Consider the following 19818-nt stretch of genomic DNA (forward strand, 5'->3'; position numbering starts at 1 on the left):
ACACTCGCACAACTTCGCTCCGGCTACTGCAGCAGGTTGAACTCCTACTTGAGTAGGTTGAATGAGGATGTGCCGAATGAGTGTCCGGCATGCGGAGAGACCCCACATGACTCGAAACATCTCTTCGCATGCCCGGAAAACCCGACAACCCTAACGGCCTTGTGCCTGTGGACAAACCCCACAGAAGCTGCACGCTTCCTAGGGTTGCCGTTAGTGGAAGTTGACGACAACGACTGAGATACCAACCGTCCTGGGCGGGGTTGTTGTAGCCGTTACAACAACAACAACTAAATTTCGGTTTGATATTAGAATGTTTACTCAACCGTGAGCACATTCGCCTAGACGCACATATAAACAATCGTTATTCTAACAAACTTTAAAGTGCTGGAGGGTGTAAAGTGCGCTAGAGAATAAAAATAGTACATATCAGATGTGTAAGGAGTTCCAGCGACTGCTAGGCTCAAATTGAACACAAATACTTGCCTTTGTCAATGCAATTTAATCATATTTGCAACCTTCTAAGCTCGAATTTTGTACTTAATATTTATTTCATAGATAATGCATGCTCTGGATACCGATGTTAATTGTAAAAAAATGCATTTATCGCATAAGTTGGAAAATGTGGCATTTACATTGGGTGGTGAAGAAACCTCTGCTTGCTGACACCTGCATGAAGATTCATCAGCCGAAAGAAAAACTCAATTGATTGAAAATAATTTCTTAAATATGTCGCATTACAAAATAAGGGACGATATATCTTTAGAAAATTTTAGTGGAGGCTCCAATTTGTTTACAAGTGGTAAGTACAGTATATTGCATACTTAACTACCAGAAAGTTTTTATTTAATTAAAAGATGTTTACTACTTGGCAAGGAGATAATTGATTAACTTTTGTTGAAAAATTTATGCGTAATATGAATACCATTTTTCTTAGCAATTATAAGGTAAACAACTGCCAAACGTCTCCATAAATTAATTTATGTACAATATTTCTACCACCAAACACCATCTTTACTACCAAATATACTACAAATCGGCAACTCATTGATTTTTACATACTGGTGACTAAAGTATTAATTGTTTATAATTTGCGGTGCATGATGACTTCAGCCGAATATATCAGTAATTTGTCAGAGCTGCTTACATTACTAGGCTGAAGCAGAAACGTATTCTTAACAGACTGACACTTCATATAAACATATATACATGCTAATTTTTCAACCAATGTATAATAAAATGATTTATTGGAAAACGTATAATATTGTAAAAAACATGTAGCTTAAAATGCATTTATTTTATTGTAAATTAAGTTCTTTACACTAAATCATAAGCGCATCCCAGACACAAGTTACTCTCCATTTAAAATTTTAATATAAGATTTTCATTATGTACGAATATGTATTGTGATATATTACACTGCAGCTTATTTAAATTTAGCTTCGGAAATTCGATTAGCTCAAGTAGCAGAATTTAGTTGGTGTATTAGTTATATTAAGAGGCCGCTCTAACTAAAATGCTAAAAATATTAAACTTTTTTTGAATCGATTGCATTACCGTAAAGGTAAATGTCGTTGGAGGTGGTACAGAACTGTAAGACCCAAATGAAACTGAAGGCATACAATCGACAAAGAGGGAATATTTCAGCTCAAGTGAATATATTTAACCAAATTGGAAATTCGTTCCAAAATACATCATTAACCAAAGCATTTACATGAATATTTGCAAAAAGTTTGATTGTTGTTGTAACAGCGCGAATTTGAGGACTGATAGTCCTTGGCCAGACAAATCTGGGTCGTTCCCGTTACGTGGATTGGACGGTGCCACTTTTATTCATTTTACGTACAATAATGGGCGCATTCACCAGAGCAACTCGATCACTGATCAAAAGTTTCTGATTCTTATGAATTAATGAACAGATTAGAATTTACGATATCATAATTAGTATTACTAAATTAAAAATGTATCACAAAAATATTGTGAAATCTAGCTCTCAAATCTAAAGTTTGTTTGTTTATTTTGTTGGCAGCGAATACTACGAATTCGTATTTTTGACTAAATAAATTTACAAAAGAATTTAAATTACATTGGAGTATTATATACGAACCGTGGACGTAAATACTAAAATGTGGCCGTTTTTGTACTTCAAATGAAAGCTTAAATAAACGATATTGACCATGTCGAGCTCTAACCGCCAAAAAGATGTGAGCGACGTTTTTTCAAATTTTCATTTTTGATGCAGGAATGCATCTGGATGCTCTGCATCAAAAAGAAAATTTTGAAAAAATGTTGCTTACACGTTTTTTGAGGTTAGGGCTCGATATAAAAACTAAAAGCGAAATGTTTTCGCTCGCAAATCTATTATGAAAATAATAATAATAAATAGGCGCTTAAATATACATTAGTGTTTGGCCGAGCTTCTCCTCCGATTTGTGGCGTCCGCCTTGATGTTGTCACACAAAGGGGTGGGACCTACAGTTTTACGCCGACCCCGAACGGCGATTGTATTTTTATGAGAAGCGGATTTTTATGGCACAAATACATACACTCGGAGGTTTGCCGAGGGGCGACCGCTGTTAAGAAAAAAATTGTTTTTCTATATTTCTGTTGCGATGTTGCTTTGACGTGTGTTTGAACCCAGGCCCTGTGGAGTGGTAGCGCGCACTGCTAACCACTACATTACAGCGGCCGCCAATTATTATGAAAATACGATGCCCAATATACACTCTGGACAAGTTCAAGGAATATTTTGAGTGAATCGCACAACGTTTGAAGTATACATAAATTTGTAAAAGTTTAGGGGAGTGAGTGATTTTAAAACTATTTGCTCCCTTATTTCCAAAGTCGCACTGCAAATCTGGCTTTGGGGAAAAAATCGTTTGGCTTCTGAGCAAGCAAGAATAATTCGTGTCTATTACCGATCGATTAATTATTCCTAACCGTTCGTATAATCAAATTTTTGAATTTACTTTTCCTTTTCTCTCAGATGAGGACATCTTACAGTAAGTAGCCAACAAATGCCGAGCAAGTAAAGACTACAGAAATTTTTGACGTTAAATCCTGCTGGAAACGCTTGTGATTTTAAACAGTTACACTCTGTCATATTACAAGGTTTATGGGACATGCTGGAAAAATTGATTGAAATATTTGATGGGCAACCGGTCGAATGCACGATACTCGAGTGTTAAAAACAAGCATATTTTATAGTAAAACTATGAATACAGTCTCACCGCTTATTTAGTAGGATAGGCATTTAATAGGCGATTCAGCGTACCCCTTAGGTATGAATGACCGCAAATTTGCGACATTCCCACGACAGCCGGTTCTACGTACCGGAATGACTCGGGTTTCACCCGACCAAGGGCTGTTGTTTCGGCGATCTAACCCCGTTTAGGTCGGCGAAGTATCTCAGAAGTTGTCCGTCCATAGGGCAACATTCACTACGCATTCTCCTACTCAGGGCTGGCATCGAGTCAAACCCTGGGCCAGAAATATACACCTGCTGTGTATGCCGAAGACGATTACACCACAACTCCACCTCAGTCAAGTGTAATGCCTGCGAGGGGTGGAGTCACCTCAGGGTCTGCTCGGGACTACGGACACACAGACAGTGGACCACGTCGTACGTGGCCCCCTGTTGCTCAAACAGAGCAGCCTCCACGGCAAACCATAGTCCGCCCGTGCAGCCCCACACACTCACACAGCAACCACACACAGTCGCCACAACACAACAACATAATAACACCACAGACCGTACCACAGCCACCACAGACCACATAACACACACAACCGCACCACCACCCACACGCCGCCGCCAACAACTCCTGGTTCCCCCTACAATCTGCACGGTATGTCAGACCAGAATATTCCGTAATGTGACATCAGTCAAGTGCAACACCTGCCTTGGCTGGTGCCACTTTAGGGCATGTTCAGGTCTGCGTACCACGCGAGATTGGACGGGGAACTTCGAGGGCCCGTGTTGCGCTGCTCGGTCGCAGACTTCAATTGCGACGCCCCCCACCACCACCACAGGGCGGCAATCACCTCAGCAGCACACACAGCCAACGGCGGCAAGAACATACACCTCACTCACACCCCACATCACGACACGTCTCCCGAACCACATGAAGCTCCTTCAATTCAACTGTAACGGGCTACAGAGCAAGATTGAGGAGATAACCGTCTTCATGTGTCGGCATGGTATATTAATAGCTGCGGTCCAAGAGACGAAGTTGCACAGCAATTCAACTTTGTTGAATTGCGCCGGGTACAACGTGCACCGTCGAGATCGCGAGCGAGATAATGGTGGTGGCTTAGCGTTCATCACGCACCACACCGTGCAGTATCGTCTTATCGAAGCAGACATCGACCGCAGGGATACCACCCTAGAATGTCAGGGCATCGCTATCCGGTCAGGCGATGTCGAGCTCGAAATATTTAACATATACATACCCCCTGTCACCTGCTGCCCGGCAGGATATCACCCTGATATAGGTGCGCTCCTCAGAGGTGAAAACCGTATGGTAGTAGGTGACTTTAATGCGCACCACGATCTTTGGCACTCAAGCCTGTCAAACGATCGTAGGGGAACAGACTTGGCTGAGCAGATAGACGATTCGACATTCTGCACAATGAACGACGACGCACCCACCAGGATTATGGGTAACTGCAGTAGCTCGCCAGACATCACAATAGTCAGCGCTGGTCTGATAAACAGCATAACGTGGCGACCTATGCTGACTCTAGCATCAGACCATCTACCCATAGTCATCTCGATTGATAAACCAACCGACTTTGCCTCCGCCAAACACCGGACCTATATCAACTTTTCTAAAGCTGATTGGAAAGGTTACGCGGAGTTTACCGAAAACACCTTCGCAGCGCTCCCCACACCAACCGACGTCCATCTCGGTGAACGTAAGTTCCGCAGGGCTATCACTGCTGCTGCAGCTCGCTTCATACCGGCAGGATGTATATCGGACCCACGTCCAAACTTCCCTGCCGAAGCGGCTGTTCTAGCCGATGAGCGTGATAGCCTTCGTCAGGCCGATCCCGGAGATCCCCGTATCAGGGATCTCAACGCGGAGATTCGGCAACTTGTAAACGTACATAAGCGGAAGAAGTGGGAGGAGCATCTGAAGACTTGCAACTTCACCTCTGGTGTGAGCAAGCTTTGGTCAACCGTGAGGTCATTGTCTAATCCGACGAAGCACGACGACAGAGTCGAAATTTCCTTCGGCGACCATGCCTCGTCGGACCCGGAGCGATGCGCGAGCTATTTTAGCCGGCAGTTCATACTGCATCCTCCGGTGGACAAAGCCAAGCGTCGAGTGACCAGAAGGCTGCACAAACTGCCAACAACTTGTGCCCCCCTTGCTTTCACTTGCGGTGAAGTTCAGGTGGCCATCGGGAAGGCGAAAGCCTCCAAAGCCATGGGTCCCGACGGAATATGCATGCTGATGCTGAAAAATTTGGGTCCTGCGGGGGTAGCGTACCTAACGGAGGTCCTCAACTTGTCAATGGCCACTCTCATCATCCCAGACATCTGGAAGGTGGGGAGAGTGGTCCCACTGCTCAAACCGGGGAAACCTGCCAACAAAGGAGATTCGTATCGTCCGATTACACTCCTTTCCCCGGTAGCGAAGACACTCGAGGCCTTGCTACTCCCGTACTTCACAAACCACCTGACCCCAGCGAAGCATCAGCATGGTTTCCGTAAAGTGCACAGTACAACAACAGCACTTAACGCCATAAACACTCAGATAACTCGTGGCCTTAACCGTAACCGTCCCTGTGAGAGAACGATTCTAGTAGCGTTGGACTTGTCAAAGGCGTTTGACACCGTCTGCCATTCCACGCTACTAGAAGATATAGAGGCCTCCTCTCTCCCACAGAGGCTCAAACGGTGGTCGGCAAATTATCTAAGTGGTCGACATTCGTCGGTAATGTTCAGAGACAAAACGAGTAAGCAGCGAAAAATAAAACAGGGGGTTCCTCAGGGTGGTGTCCTTTCCCCGCTACTGTTTAACTTTTACATTTCAAAGCTCCCTCAACCACCAGAGGGAGTCTCGATTGTCTCTTATGCCGACGATTGCTCGATCATGGCGACTGGGAATGGAATTGATGACCTGTGTTCGAAAGTAAACGGCTATCTCTCCGAACTTTCTCGCTTCTTCACTGCAAAGTGTCTAGCCCTCTCCCCTACGAAATCCTCCGCGACCCTGTTCACAACCTGGACGAAGGAGGTCAGGCTACCGCTGGGGATTCACGTCGATGACACACCAATTCCGACGGTGAATAACCCCAAAATACTCGGAGTAACATTCGACAGCCTGCTCTCCTTCTCTGCGCACTCAACCGCTATTGTCAATAAAGTACAGAGCCGCAACAAGGTCCTCAAGTCGCTAGCCGGCAGTACTTGGGGCAAAGACAAAGAAACGTTGCTGGCAACATACAAGGCAATAGGCCGGCCGGTTTTGAACTACGCAGCGCCAGTGTGGTCGCCAGGGACTAGTAGGACGCAGTGGACGAAGCTACAGACGGGACAAAATACGGCACTTAGGACAGCGACGGGATGCCTCCTGATGTCGCCAGAACATCACTTGCACGGCGAGGCGCAAATGCTCCCAGTTAAGGAGCACAACATAATGCTCTGCAAGCAGTTCCTGATCGGGAGCCACAGAAGTGGCCACCCAAACAGACAGCTGCTTGCAGAGGAGCCCTCGCCTAGGCACGTCAGGAGGCATCTATATGAACTGACGGACGAAGTCCAGAGGTTCATTAAGCAACCTCTGGACCCGACAGCGTACAGACAGGCCCTGAACGGCATTCACAGGGACGCAGTCTCGAGTTATGTAGACTCTAGACCTGTGAATGCCGTTCTAGGCATACCACCCCCGGACATTGACGAGACAGAGCTTCATCTGCCTCGGGAGACACGCACTACACTTGCTCAACTTCGCTCCGGCTACTGCAGCAGGTTAAACTCCTACTTGAGTAGGCTGAATGAGGATGTGCCGAACGAATGTCCGGCATGCGGAGAGACCCCACATGACTCGAACCATCTCTTCGCATGCCCGGAAAACCCGACAACCCTAACGGCCCTGTCCCTGTGGACAGATCCCACAGAAGCTGCACGCTTCCTAGGGTTGCCGTTAGTGGAACTTGACGACAACGACTGAGATACCAACCGATCTGGGCGGGGTTGTTGTAGCCGCTACAACAACAACAACAACCGCAAATTTGCCAATATATTCGTAATCGTAAAAGGCAGTCAAAAGGCGCATTAGTTTAAATCGCACTAATTTCAGTTAGTAACATAAAAATGTGTCTTGCAAAATTAATAAAAACAAACATTTTTAGAAATGTATACGTAATTACATAGTTTGGAATAAAATATCATTGTCCACGAGAAGTGCACCAAAATGGCGCTTTTTTTAAACATAGTTTGAATATATTTATATTGCAATGTAAAATTAAGTATTTACTTAATTTATTAATTGTTTTCATTCAAACAGTATTAATAAGTTCAGTGTTTTGTTTTTCATGATTTTTCTTATCGGCAGCAATATTTAAAAGCGCGGCGATTTTAAAAATAAAATCGAAACATAAGGTTACATATACGAGAAGATCATTATTATAGAGCTGAAACTTTTTAAGATTTTTTAATTAAGGGGCTGTTTCTTTTATCAAAATTTCTTAAATCAGTTTGCAGCTATTAAAAAAAAAATGTTCGTAAATTTATTTCTTAAAGAAAATTTATAGCAAAAGCAAAGTGTTTTTCAATGAACAGTAATAATGAAAAATATTTCGTGTTATTTTTTAAAGAGGTGGATTCTAAGCTTTAGCCAAAATTAAAAATGTTTGGCCAAAGTTTGGTGTTTCTTGGCCGAAGCGGAAGTTCGATCGTTCTCTACTAAGTAGTAAAATAAAAGTTATTTTGTTGGAAAAATGCAAATCTGTGAAAAAATGATTGTTAAACTGGCAGCTTGAATCTAAATTTTTCTTGCCGTACCAGAAAGTAACGTTTTATTTTATCGGAATTTTCTTTTATACGCCTATGTTATGATGATGAATTGATAAGCATTATATAAGGATCTAAAAAAGTAATATATGAAAAATAGACTATAAAGACCTAGGTCTTTTATTTAAATGGCATCCCCAGCACATCTTAAGCATATGGCAACATACATATTACATCCTCGGCTACTTCCAGTACCAATCAGTTTAATGTTTTCAGGATTTTTGAGTTTAATATTTTTAGCATTTAAAAACTCCGGGGCAACAAGTATTTTATAAATTAAGAAAAAACTAAAATGGAGATCTTGATAGAAATGCATGCCACTATTATGTTATGGTGACTGATAGCCGATGAGCAACCATACATTAAAATTCGCATTACTTATTGCAACGCAATTTTTATGTCCCGCTCATGACGACTGTTACTTATTTATATTGGAGCAAAACTGTCAGTTACTTCGAAATTCGCATGCCAAAAATGTAAACTCAGATGTTGTGTGCGCTTTTCTGTATACTGAATTTAATCGCTATACATAATTCAAAGTACGATACTGGTAGTCATGGCTACTAGATCAGCAACTAGACACTAGTCGCCATACATAATGGCGCCATTTATTATCGATTTCACTGTTACTCCTGGCCAGCACATATGTAACGCAAAATATGAAGGTCAGTTAGCACCGATATGAATCGAAATTCTTAAACAAACTCCTACTTTGAAAACTATTGTAATTTGCTGCCTCAGCTGTGCCGCTTCGTGTTTTTAGTTTTCCATAATTTCCTGGAGCAAAACAAATTGATTACTCCCACATTGTCGTTATAAAATAAAGTATAAAAAATGTATTATATACAATGTAAGTAACACTTTCAAAGACAACATGTAAACGCATTTAATTTTTGATAATTAGATGTGCACAAATTTTATATAGGTATATTTATAGAAATTATTGTGTAAAAAATTTAAGAACAACAATAAAAATTATATCCGTTGGATAAGCGAATTGAACAATTTAAACCGAAATTTATTTTTAAATAAAAATTAAACAAAAACATTTTTGAAATATATATTCCAAAATCCTAAAAGAATACTGATATTGCATGTTTATAGGTTGTATCTAAGCCTATGGGGGGTTCGATCGTCACAGGTGGAACATTTGCACAGCAACAATTTAATTTTAAATTTTTTAAATTTTAGTATTAAAACGAAGCATTGCCATTTTCGACAAAACTACACCAAATTCAGTAATTTATGATTTATGAATAGTAATAATAAATTGGCGCTTGCATACTACGTTAGTGTTTGGCCGAGCTTCTTCTCTGATCTGTGGCGTGATGTTGTTACACAAGGGGCTTACAGTTCAGACATGGGCGTAGTGCACTAAATTTCAAGTACCACTAATATGGAACTAGTGGAGCTTATTTTTTCTAATTCCACTAAAGTATAGTGGGACTAATTTTTTTTCAGCGAAAGTGGAATATCTTTCCACTAAAATAAAGGTAATTAAATTTTCTTCCACTAAATCTAATGAGTTTAGTGCTAATGTAAAAAAATGTTCATTAATTTCAAAGGTAGTGGAATCAACAAATTTTCCACTAAACCAAATATACTTAGTACTTAGTAGTATTTTTCAAGTGATTTTTTTTAGAAATGTGACGGCATTTGAATATATATATATGTGCGTATATATTCAAACATAAGTAAGTACATATTAACTTACAATATATTTCAATACAAGTACAATATTTTTTTAATATAAACACAAACTCAAAATATTAACTTAGTGGAAATTTTGTCAGCTCAACTATCACTAGGCTTGTAAATACTTTCAGAGCACGAGCGTTTCTGTCCATTCGAACGACGTGGACAAGCCAGCGGAGACGCTGAATTTTAATTATGCATTATGTCTGTTTCGTTGTAATGCTAATACAGCTCGTCGTTAAATCTTCTGCGGTATGCGGCATATAAAAAAATCACGAAACTTTATTTCAAAATTGTAATGTAGTTCCGATGGAAACATATGGGTGTTTCATCGGAAGGTGTACCGCGAAAAGTGATGAAAGTCATATATCTAACGTATTTTGGGCCAATTTGTCTGCTTTTTTAAATATATACTGGTTATATAGGCAGACAAAGTTTTGCGTAAAATGGTCTTGCTAGGTGGCGCCAGGGTCGCCAGGGTCTATGAATTTTCATTTATGTACATACTTAATACAAAACCTGAGTCCATTCACGTAAAGGTACAAGAACGTACACGCATATATGGGCAATTTTCAATTTTCGCTGTTTATTAACAAACATCAGGTTACATATGTATGTTGTGTAGATTATGTAAATGCAAAAAAAGCACAGTACATATTTTCAATCCAAATATGCATATAGATCAAAAAAAACATTGGTAAGTTTTCACAAATTAAAGTGTGACTCCTATTATTTTTCTATTTTTATGTTGCAAAATTTCGTGCGTTGATTGCTCATGTTTGAGTTTATAATGAACTGGTAGTATTTAGAGTGGAGAATCGAATCCAGCCCGTTAGAAGTATGTGCTTTCAAGAGAAAAGAAGTTATCAAGAGTCAAAATGGCGTGACTCCTTTTTTTAAATTCTGACACTTGCGGCTTTTATAGTATACTGTAGCTGGTGCGTACTTAAAACTGTTATCGGATAACTGTTATAGTGTTCTGGAGCATAAAAGGAATCAATCTAGACGTGGCAGGCTTATGTGCTCTCATTAGAAGATTGTTAAAAAACAACTTCTTTAAAAGGTGCGTGCACAAAACTATCTTTTATTAGCTCATCGGCTGCAATTGGAAAATTTAGCCAAATACGTGTGTTCTCTATTGTACAATATACTATTGAACTATGATCCTCCTGCATCACTTTTTTATTTGTTCATTAAAAAGTTACAGAGCGAAGAAGAAATAAGAAAAGCCCCAAAAAAAAATAACCAATATTTATAATACCCAAAGGCATTTTTTGTCCATTTCATCAAATCTGCACCGTTCGTTCGATTGCCGAAAATGGGGTGTCAAATGAAAGAGCTTGGGCTGTAGATGCTAGGACTCACCGTTGATTCTTGGCAATTTATGTTCGGAATTTTTTATATGAAAAAATGCGGAGCACCGCCAATAAAAAAATTCCCAAAAACCAACGGTAAGTCAAGATACTTAAAATTTGCAATTTGCTTTGCTAAAATTTGATGGGCTACAAAACTGAATACCAAAATTTTGTCTAGAGATGCTGATCAAGAAGTTAGAAGTTTTGGTCAAACTTTGCAGATTTTTAATAATTTTTGCTCAAAGTCTGAAATTTGGATTTATATCGTGTTTGTTAAGTAATCAGCTATACTCTCATAAAAAATAATAAACATTAAATAAACGAAAGAAAAATAGCCAAAACTTACTAAAATTCCGGGTTCCAGTTTTTATTTGGTTCACTGTATGTGCATCTCGGTAACCGATTTATCAATTTGTACCAAACTCAGTACAATCATTGACCTTGGCATAAAGAAGCTATATTTCGAAAATTTTCGAAATCGAACAAAACCTACGACCACTTTCGATTTCCAAAAAAAAACGCGTAAAAAACGTTAAAAACGTATGGTGCGTTGCTTTAAAATGTTGCACCACGTTGGATGTTATATTCTAGAAGCTAAGGGAGCCTATACTTAAAATTCCAGATATGTGCTCACGATTTAATAAAACTAATTTTTTTCACCAAAAAATTTTAAGTTTGAGAGAATTGCCTATATACGTATGTTTATATATATGATTGTAATCAGGGTTTACCATGCTGCAGCAAAATTAAAAAATAATTAAAAATTAGCTGTGCTTGCATGTGCGACATGCTTAAACTAAAGAAATTATGCTTTACGGCGCTGGCAGTCAACGACTTAGCGTAAACGTACGTTGACGGATGTAGCAACATATAAAATTTACTGTTGATAGAGAGAGAGAGAGTGAAGCAGTGCACGTCACGTATAACCGTCGCACGTACACGATGGTGAGTTTTCATTTACATAACGCTCTCATATGTTTGATTGTGTCTGCTGACACGTTAACGTACGTTTACGTCGGTGAGTGTGAGCACTTTTACACTGACTTTGATAAAACCGAATAGCAGAAGTGACAGCACACGAAAGCGCCGCAGCACACTTCCGTTGCTGTAGTGGGCATTTTAATAAGAAAAAAAACACAGAAGCATATGACGGCTGCACCTTTTTCAGCAGCAATGTTTGTTTTTGCTGGAAAGTAAATACCCTACAAGAACAGTGACTATCATTTGACAAATCATTTGAGTGGCAAGACTGATAGAGATTTCTGTCACTGGCTGCCTACAAGTTTCTATCAAATTCTAAAGGGTAGTGTGAAAAATCTGATGTAAACATTTGTGTTCCGTCTTCCTCCGACTTATGGCATTATTTAGTTGTCTCTTTTTAACCAACGCAAAGTTTGTAAATGTGTTAGTAAGGTAAATGAGAATGTGTTATAGCGTTTTCTTTTCTCGAAAAAAGGCTGCACTTATTCTGTCTTGTGTTAGCGCTGTCACATTTTCATGTTCTTTTCTCAGCCCTTTCACAAGGCGTCGTGTTCTTTTCTCAGCAGGCTGCGCTCTGATCCGGCGAAAGTGCTGCCTTTTCTGCCCTCAAATAAACGTGAGGGTGAGAGTTGCATGGTTGATTTTTAATTTAATCTTGTAAAAATGCAATTATTTTCCCTATCAGAAATAAGTGTTTTGCTTTAAAATTGTTAAAGACTTACAGGCCAAGTGAATAATTCAGCTTTATTAAGTTCTATAAATAAATTGTGATGGAGTAGTATATTTTCTGTTTCATTCTCATAAAAAGAACGCAACATTTTCTCAGGTTTCAGGGCAACGCAAAGCAAGAGTTCCCATATAAAAGGGCAGAACTTTTTTTGAGAAAAGAAAACGCTATTAGTTACCATCACACAATTCTTGTAGGGTAGTAACATGCAGGGTTCGTATTTGCACACGCATGCCCTACTCACACACACGCCAGAAACACATTCAACTTGCACTCACTGCTCATACAAATGTGTGTGCATAAGTGGAAAACGTTATTTTAAAGACAATACAATAAAAAGTGATATGCTGTTTTTTTATATGTCAGAAAACATATTAAAACATTATTTTAAGATTTGAGTTAAAATTCGAAGTGTATAAGTTTCTCTACGCAAAGCACAGACATGTGCGTGTGCTTTATATAAATAACGGCACACACATGTGCTGCGAGCAAGTTTTTAATTTGTTAAATGTTAGGATGTGCTGCGCTTGTGTGCAAATACGAAGCCTGGTAACATGCGCTCTTAGTGGTAGAACTTTTTACAAAAGTATTGATACTAGTACTCATATAGAATACTCTAAAGAAGAATCGATGCCAGTACTCATATTTCCAGAAAAGCATCGATAATACTCGCACTTCCAAGTTTTTTAAACAAATGCTAGAGTAACAAAAATCATATTGGTTTGGTTTTATGACCTCCTCCTATATGTAAAGTGAACAGGTACTGCTTCTAGTAGTTGAAATCTGATAAACCAAGCTTTCGTAATGGAGCTTTTAAATAAACTTGAAATAAAGTTAATTCTGCAAGCGTAAATTGAATGTTTATAACCACAAAGTTGCTCGTATGAAATTCTCTGGTAAAAACATGGCCACTGATTGCTCTTCTGTAAGTAAATTAAACTTAGATACTAATTTAGAAATTACAATAGAAACGTTATCCTTTCAGACGAAAAAAGTTCAATCTCGGCCGCCCGGACGGATATGTGATGGTGTGGGGTGCTATAACATCCGATGCACTGGCGCTGCAATTCTGCTCCAACCAAATGAAGAGTTCAGACTACGTGGCCATTTTGCTGAGTAGTCTCAAGCCTTTTATAGACCAAAATGGGAGAAATTGGACTTTTCCGCAAGACAATGCTGCAGTCCATACGAGCAAAGAGACGAAAGACTGGTTAGAGAGCAACAATATTCGAACCCTAGGATGGCCAGCAGTGTTACCGTTTTCACTACGATCGAAGTTATTCACTTCACTTTCATGACCAACACTTCTGCACTTTCTCTGACAAAATCACTTCGATTTTAAGAGACCAGAATTCACCAACAAATTTTATGATTTTCAGCCCCGTTCTGCAATCCGAGTCGGAATCGCATCGGAAACGGAATTCAATTCCGACTCGGAATTGAAATGGTGTTCTACAATCCGATCGGAACTTTTGTTTCGAAGTTAATATCGAATCCGATTGTGTAAAAAAAGGAACAAACCTCCAATCTGTGAACTTTGTTTTGAAGTGTGTCAATTTCATTTGGATAAATAAAACCGAGAAAATAAACATGAGTTCAATTGTTTTATGGGCGATTTCGCTGAATAATGAGCAGCAAATATCTGAAAAAGTGAAGCGAAAAATTTTGCGCATTCACAGCAATCCCATGGATTACCGGACTCAGCGTTAGTAGTATAAAAAGTTGTTTTTTATACTAACGCCATTTCAAACTATTAATTTATATTTTACAGCTTTATTGCACTCTATAGAATAAATAAACAAGCGTTCCTCATGATTTTGACAGACTTACAGCCTTTTGTACAAAGAAGCTCCATTCCCGCAGTGTTGAAGTTGGGAGCAACGCTGCGATTCCTCGCCGAAGGTGGGCATCAAAGGTCTGTAGGAGTGGACTCAAGCATCGCTTTGGGAAGGAACACCGTCTCCAAAATAATTTCAGAAATAATTACGCTCATGGAGCGGAGACTTTGCTCAAAGTGGATAAAATTGTTCATGCCTCAGCAAGAGAAAAGAGCAGCCAAAAGTTCTTTCTACGAACAATTTGGTATTCCGGGTGTGATTGGATGTATTGATGGCATGCACATCAAGCTATTGCAACCACAAGACGGGTCGGCTTTTTTTTTAACAGAAAAGGAAATTTTAGCATTAATGCAATGATTGTAACTTGCCACAATTACTTGATTTTATATGGAAAAAAGTTTTCGTAAAATTTGTGTCTTATTTATTTCAGATTTGCGATTATAATATGGTTATTAGAGCTATTGATGCTTGTCATCCCGGTTCTAGCCATGACTCTTTATATGGAGCATGAGCAATGCATGACACTTTTTCATGACGAAGTATCGAGATGGTGATCACAATTCGTGGTTATTGGGCGATGCCGGGTATGCTCCGGAACCTTTTCTATTAACACCATATAGAAATCCAGAACCACGGTCTATACAACACGCGTTTAACATAATACATTCTTCGGCACGTAATATAGTTGAACGAACAATTGGGGTTCTTAAAACTCGTTTTCGGTGTTTATTAGGAACCTTGCAGTACACACCAAAAAAGGTTGTGAAAATAATTAATGTATGTGTTGCCTTGACTAATATTTGTCGCCACTATAATCTTGAATATGATGAGCCTGAAGAAAACGCCAGCGAAGTAGATAGTGAAATAGATAGATTTGTACCAACAGACATTAACTTGAAAAGCGAAGCACAAAGAATTAGAGACGAAATTGCGAATAACATTATAAAATATATTAATAAAAACAAGTATATTTAATAAAAATAAGTGCTGTAATTATAAATAAACAATTCCCACAAAAAACTAAACATTTTAAGACTTTACTTTTTTCAAATTCGAAACGTTCTAAATCTAACTCAAGCTGTCGCAGTTTAATTTGTTTTTTCCAGCAATGCTTCTTCCACTTTTTTATGATTATTCATGTCGCTGCGGATGTTTTCTAAAGTGGCATTATCTCCGTGTCTTTCTGACTTTTCGCCAGCGCTGCTATGCTTCCGGAAAGGCTTTCATGGAATTTGTTTTCCGCTTGCATGAATGCCTTCACGGAATCCTAGAAATGTACAAATGGTATAATATATACATACACTAGCATTTACCCGGCGTGCTTCGCTGCGCCTTAAATGTATTTTTGTGTTGTAACTCTCCCCCTAAGCTCTTATGGCCTCATTTACAAAATATTTTTAAAGAACTTTATGAAGTTNATTGCCTCTTTGGGGTCGGAGACGGATTGGTGTCCTACTCACGGGCTCTTGCGGATGTGGTAGGCAAATCATCATTGCTTAAATCGTGCGCGGATACTGCCTCCTACCCAGTTCCAAAAGAAGTGGACATTGGTATGCCTTCTACAACAGCGTACAGTCTGGAAATTCTTGCTACCGTTTCCGCTACTTTTTAAATGGGCCGCCACCTGTAGCCACGACCTCTCTTCTGTTGTGTGCCAATTTCTTCCGCACTTCACTTTTCCAGTCAGTCCAGCTCTAGTTGTAAAAAATCTCAATATTATTGTTATCCTTATAATCACAATAATATTTTACCTTCTTCCACTCATTTGTGTTTTTTAGTGGTGGTCCTTGGCTATTCAACGAAACCGTTAGTTGGCGCCACTTTTCCTCCTTTGAAGAAGCCTTTGGCTATGTCTGGATTTACTTCCATGAAATCCAGCATATTTTTGCTTTGCTCCACCGTCTTGTGCTTTCCCCTGCATTTTAACAATTTTAATTTTAATAATTACCACTTTTATTTTCTTTATTTACATTTTTTGCTGTTCGCTGACTTTAAAATTTTTCCTTTGACCGTTAACAGTTATATTTTTGTTTTTCGTTTTGATTATTTTCTATTCCACTGGCTTTTAGCTGGTCGGAACATTTCCGATAATCGGAATGCAGAACATCAAATTCCCGACAGAATTCCGATTCGAAGTGGATCGAAATGTAGAACAAGGCGAATCGGAAATAATTTCCTATTGTCGGAATCAGATTGTTTAAAAAAAGCGCAATTTCTGAAAAAAAATCGCAAAAATTGGCAATTCTTTTTTTTAATTCATGAAATCAATTTAACAAATTTTTTATTTTAAAAATGAGATCTTGTTATAATATAGTTTTTAAAACCAAAAACGAATACAATACCTTCAGAGGGTAATAATAAATAACACAAATCGCTTATATTCTAGTGGTGTACAAACAATTTTCTTTAATAATAAGGCTTTTCAACCTCATCCTATTTCGAATCTTAGTTTTTGTTGAATTCATTACGGAAAAAATGCGCTCAACAAAGCATGTGAGTGCGACAAAGATAATAATATGAATTTACTTATATTTCCAAACATTTTATTGCCTGTTGCGGTTTTCAGTCCCTAAGCGGTTTTCAGTCCCTAAGCGGTTTTCAGTCCCTAAGAATGGTTCTGAGAAAAGTTATACCATGGGAAAGTTAAAAGATTTAAATATTCAGTTTCTGCTGCTTTTCTTTCCTCCAAAGTCAAGTGAATTGGCAGGTCCCTGAAACATACCCTCTTGTGATTCACACACTTTTTTGGTGACAAAATCAAAGCTTTTTTAAAAGTATTTAATTGATTAGGTAATCGTTTCAAAAGTTCTTCGATTAGGGTGAATAAACATTTTTGACAGTCTTTTAATATGTTTCTTAAGTCAAGTTTATTACGCAGTTCATTAGCCTCTTCTTTTAAATTATCATGGAAAACTAAAAAAAATCGCCAAATTGGCGCGAAATCTGGACACTCTGGTCGGAATGCAGAACACCAACAATCGGAAACAAATCCGATTCCGATTCGAATCGGATTGCAGAACAGGGCTGTTTATTTTTACATATTTTTAGTAGATATACATATATGTATGTACGCCTTATGACTGCATCAGACTTTGTTTCATTCATTGTTTCTCTAGCGGCAGAAAAGTAATATTTATATTCTATTCCTATTTTTAAATAATTGTTATTAGCCGTGTTTTATTTGTCCAGAAATTTAAGCTATTAGCTTATTTTGTATGGAGGACTTACCCAACATAATTATATTGGCTTATGAAAAGCTGTCTTGGCTTGTATATTGAACAAAAGGCATTGCCATTCAGCATCAGAAATTTTCTCCTTCAGCCAATCAGAAAGAGGCAAAACTTACTTTGACACTCTTTGCAGTCAAACAACTGTCAAAATTAAGCTAACATAGGAAATAAGCTAATTTCGTTTTATTTGACCAAAATTTAGCTATTTGCTTGTGATGGTTGAATGAAACATGCCTATTATTTAAACCCGTTTTCGTTTGTAGCATGTCGGACTTGAGTGGTACTAAAAGGTGTGTATTTTACTTAATTTTAACTAATTTTAATAGCATTTTTGGAAGATACTTTTACGACTGCGAAGAAAATGCCCCGCCAAAGAAACGACGTACAATTTCGATGGAATAAAAATTGCATGACTTCTTTGGATACAAATACTATTTCTCGAGAAATCGCAAACGATTCGGCAGAGAGCAGCACCTCTGACATTTCATCCTCTTCATCAGAACGTAATGCAATTCGGAAGCCATTTAAGTGTACCACTAGAGGACATAAAATGGATCACTTGTAAGTTTAAAAGTTTTGTTGTATAGTATTAGTTCTACCCCGTACCTTGTAACATGCAACATGTGAATGCTTTATTGTTGAAAGGAGATAAAAAAAAAAAATGTTTTGTTTTTTTTATTAATAATACATATATATGAACATCAACTTTTCAAAATTTTTAAATCGAATTTCTAGAAAAAACTCGGGTCTACACTTTTATATCCCATTAAATTTTAGTATCATATTGTGATAAGAATTCGCTTTTATTTTTGTGAATTTTTTTGTTGGTGGTGTTGCTCATTTTCTCCTATATATGTAAAAAAAAATGCGAACTTACTTTATATGGAAGAAAGTGTGTAACACATGTGTAGCACATTTCACTTCGACACATTTCGATTTTTCAGGCGAATCGCTTCCCTTAAAAATCGCTTCCGGCAAACTGGTGGTCAGCATGCTCGAAAATGTTTTTGCAATACTGGCAAGGAGAGTTTATTCTGATAATCGCCAATTTGAAAACGTGAGTTCACTAAAATTGGCAATTTTTCAAGAGTGGAATGACTTGGAGTCTAATTTGCTAAAAGCATTAGTGGTATTCTCGAAGTCTTGCACGTAGCACGGGTTGTACGGAAGGCAAAAATACTATTCCGAATTTGCAAGAGTACGAGAGCCTTCCATCGAAAAATAGTACCATACCCTGCAAGAACAGTGACTATCATTTGACAAATCATTTGAGTGGCAAGACCGATAGAGATTTCTGTCACTGGCTACCTACAAGTTTCTATCAAATTCTAAAGGGCAGTGTGAAAAATCTGATGTAAACATTTGTGTACATGCGATCTTCCGTCTTCCTCCAACTGATGGCCTTATTTAATGGTCTATTTTAACCAACGCAAAATTTGCAAATTACTAATTAGTAACCCTACAAGAATTGTGTGATGGAAACTAACACATTCTCATTTACCTTACTAACACATGTACAAACTTTGCGTTGGTTAAAAAGAGACAACTAAATAATGCCATAAGTCGGAGAAAGACGGAACACAAATGTTTCCATCGGATTTTTCACACTGCGCTTTAGAATTTGATAGAAACTTGTAGGAGCCAGTGACAGAAATCTCTATCAGTCTTGCCACTCAAATGATTTGTCAAATGATAGTCACTGGTCTTGCAGGGNACTGATAGAGATTTCTGTCACTGGCTGCCTACAAGTTTCTATCAAATTCTAAAGGGCAGTGTGAAAAATCTGATGTAAACATTTGTGTTCCGTCTTCCTCCGACTTATGGCATTATTTAGTTGTCTCTTTTTAACCAACGCAAAGTTTGTAAATGTGTTAGTAAGGTAAATGAGAATGTGTTAGTTTCCATCACACAATTCTTGTAGGGTAGTAACTGTTCTTGCAGGGAAGATAAATGAGAATGTGTTAGTTTCCAC

The 19818-nt window shown here is 38.5% G+C and overlaps 1 protein-coding gene across 4 annotated transcripts in view; it reads left to right on the plus strand.

Annotated features, from left to right (window-relative positions):
- Window positions 1-19818, plus strand: part of PlexB (plexin B) — a 79942-nt gene that overhangs the window by 11887 nt on the left and 48237 nt on the right. For 2 of the 4 annotated variants that reach the window (XM_017613000.1, XM_017613001.1), the window contains exon 11: window positions 556-2433. In XM_017613000.1, coding sequence (XP_017468489.1) covers window positions 556-663 — 108 coding nt within the window. In that variant the 3' untranslated portion in view covers window positions 664-2433. Of the gene's footprint in view, window positions 1-555; window positions 2434-19818 lie in introns of those variants that run through there. The other 2 variants (XR_001847153.1, XR_001847154.1) reach the window with 2 other exon arrangements.

This window comes from Rhagoletis zephyria, unplaced genomic scaffold (assembly GCF_001687245.7).
Source record: "Rhagoletis zephyria isolate East Lansing unplaced genomic scaffold, Rhagoletis_zephyria_1.1 Rzeph_scaffold_00598, whole genome shotgun sequence".
Classification (NCBI taxonomy): Eukaryota; Metazoa; Arthropoda; class Insecta; order Diptera; family Tephritidae; genus Rhagoletis; species Rhagoletis zephyria.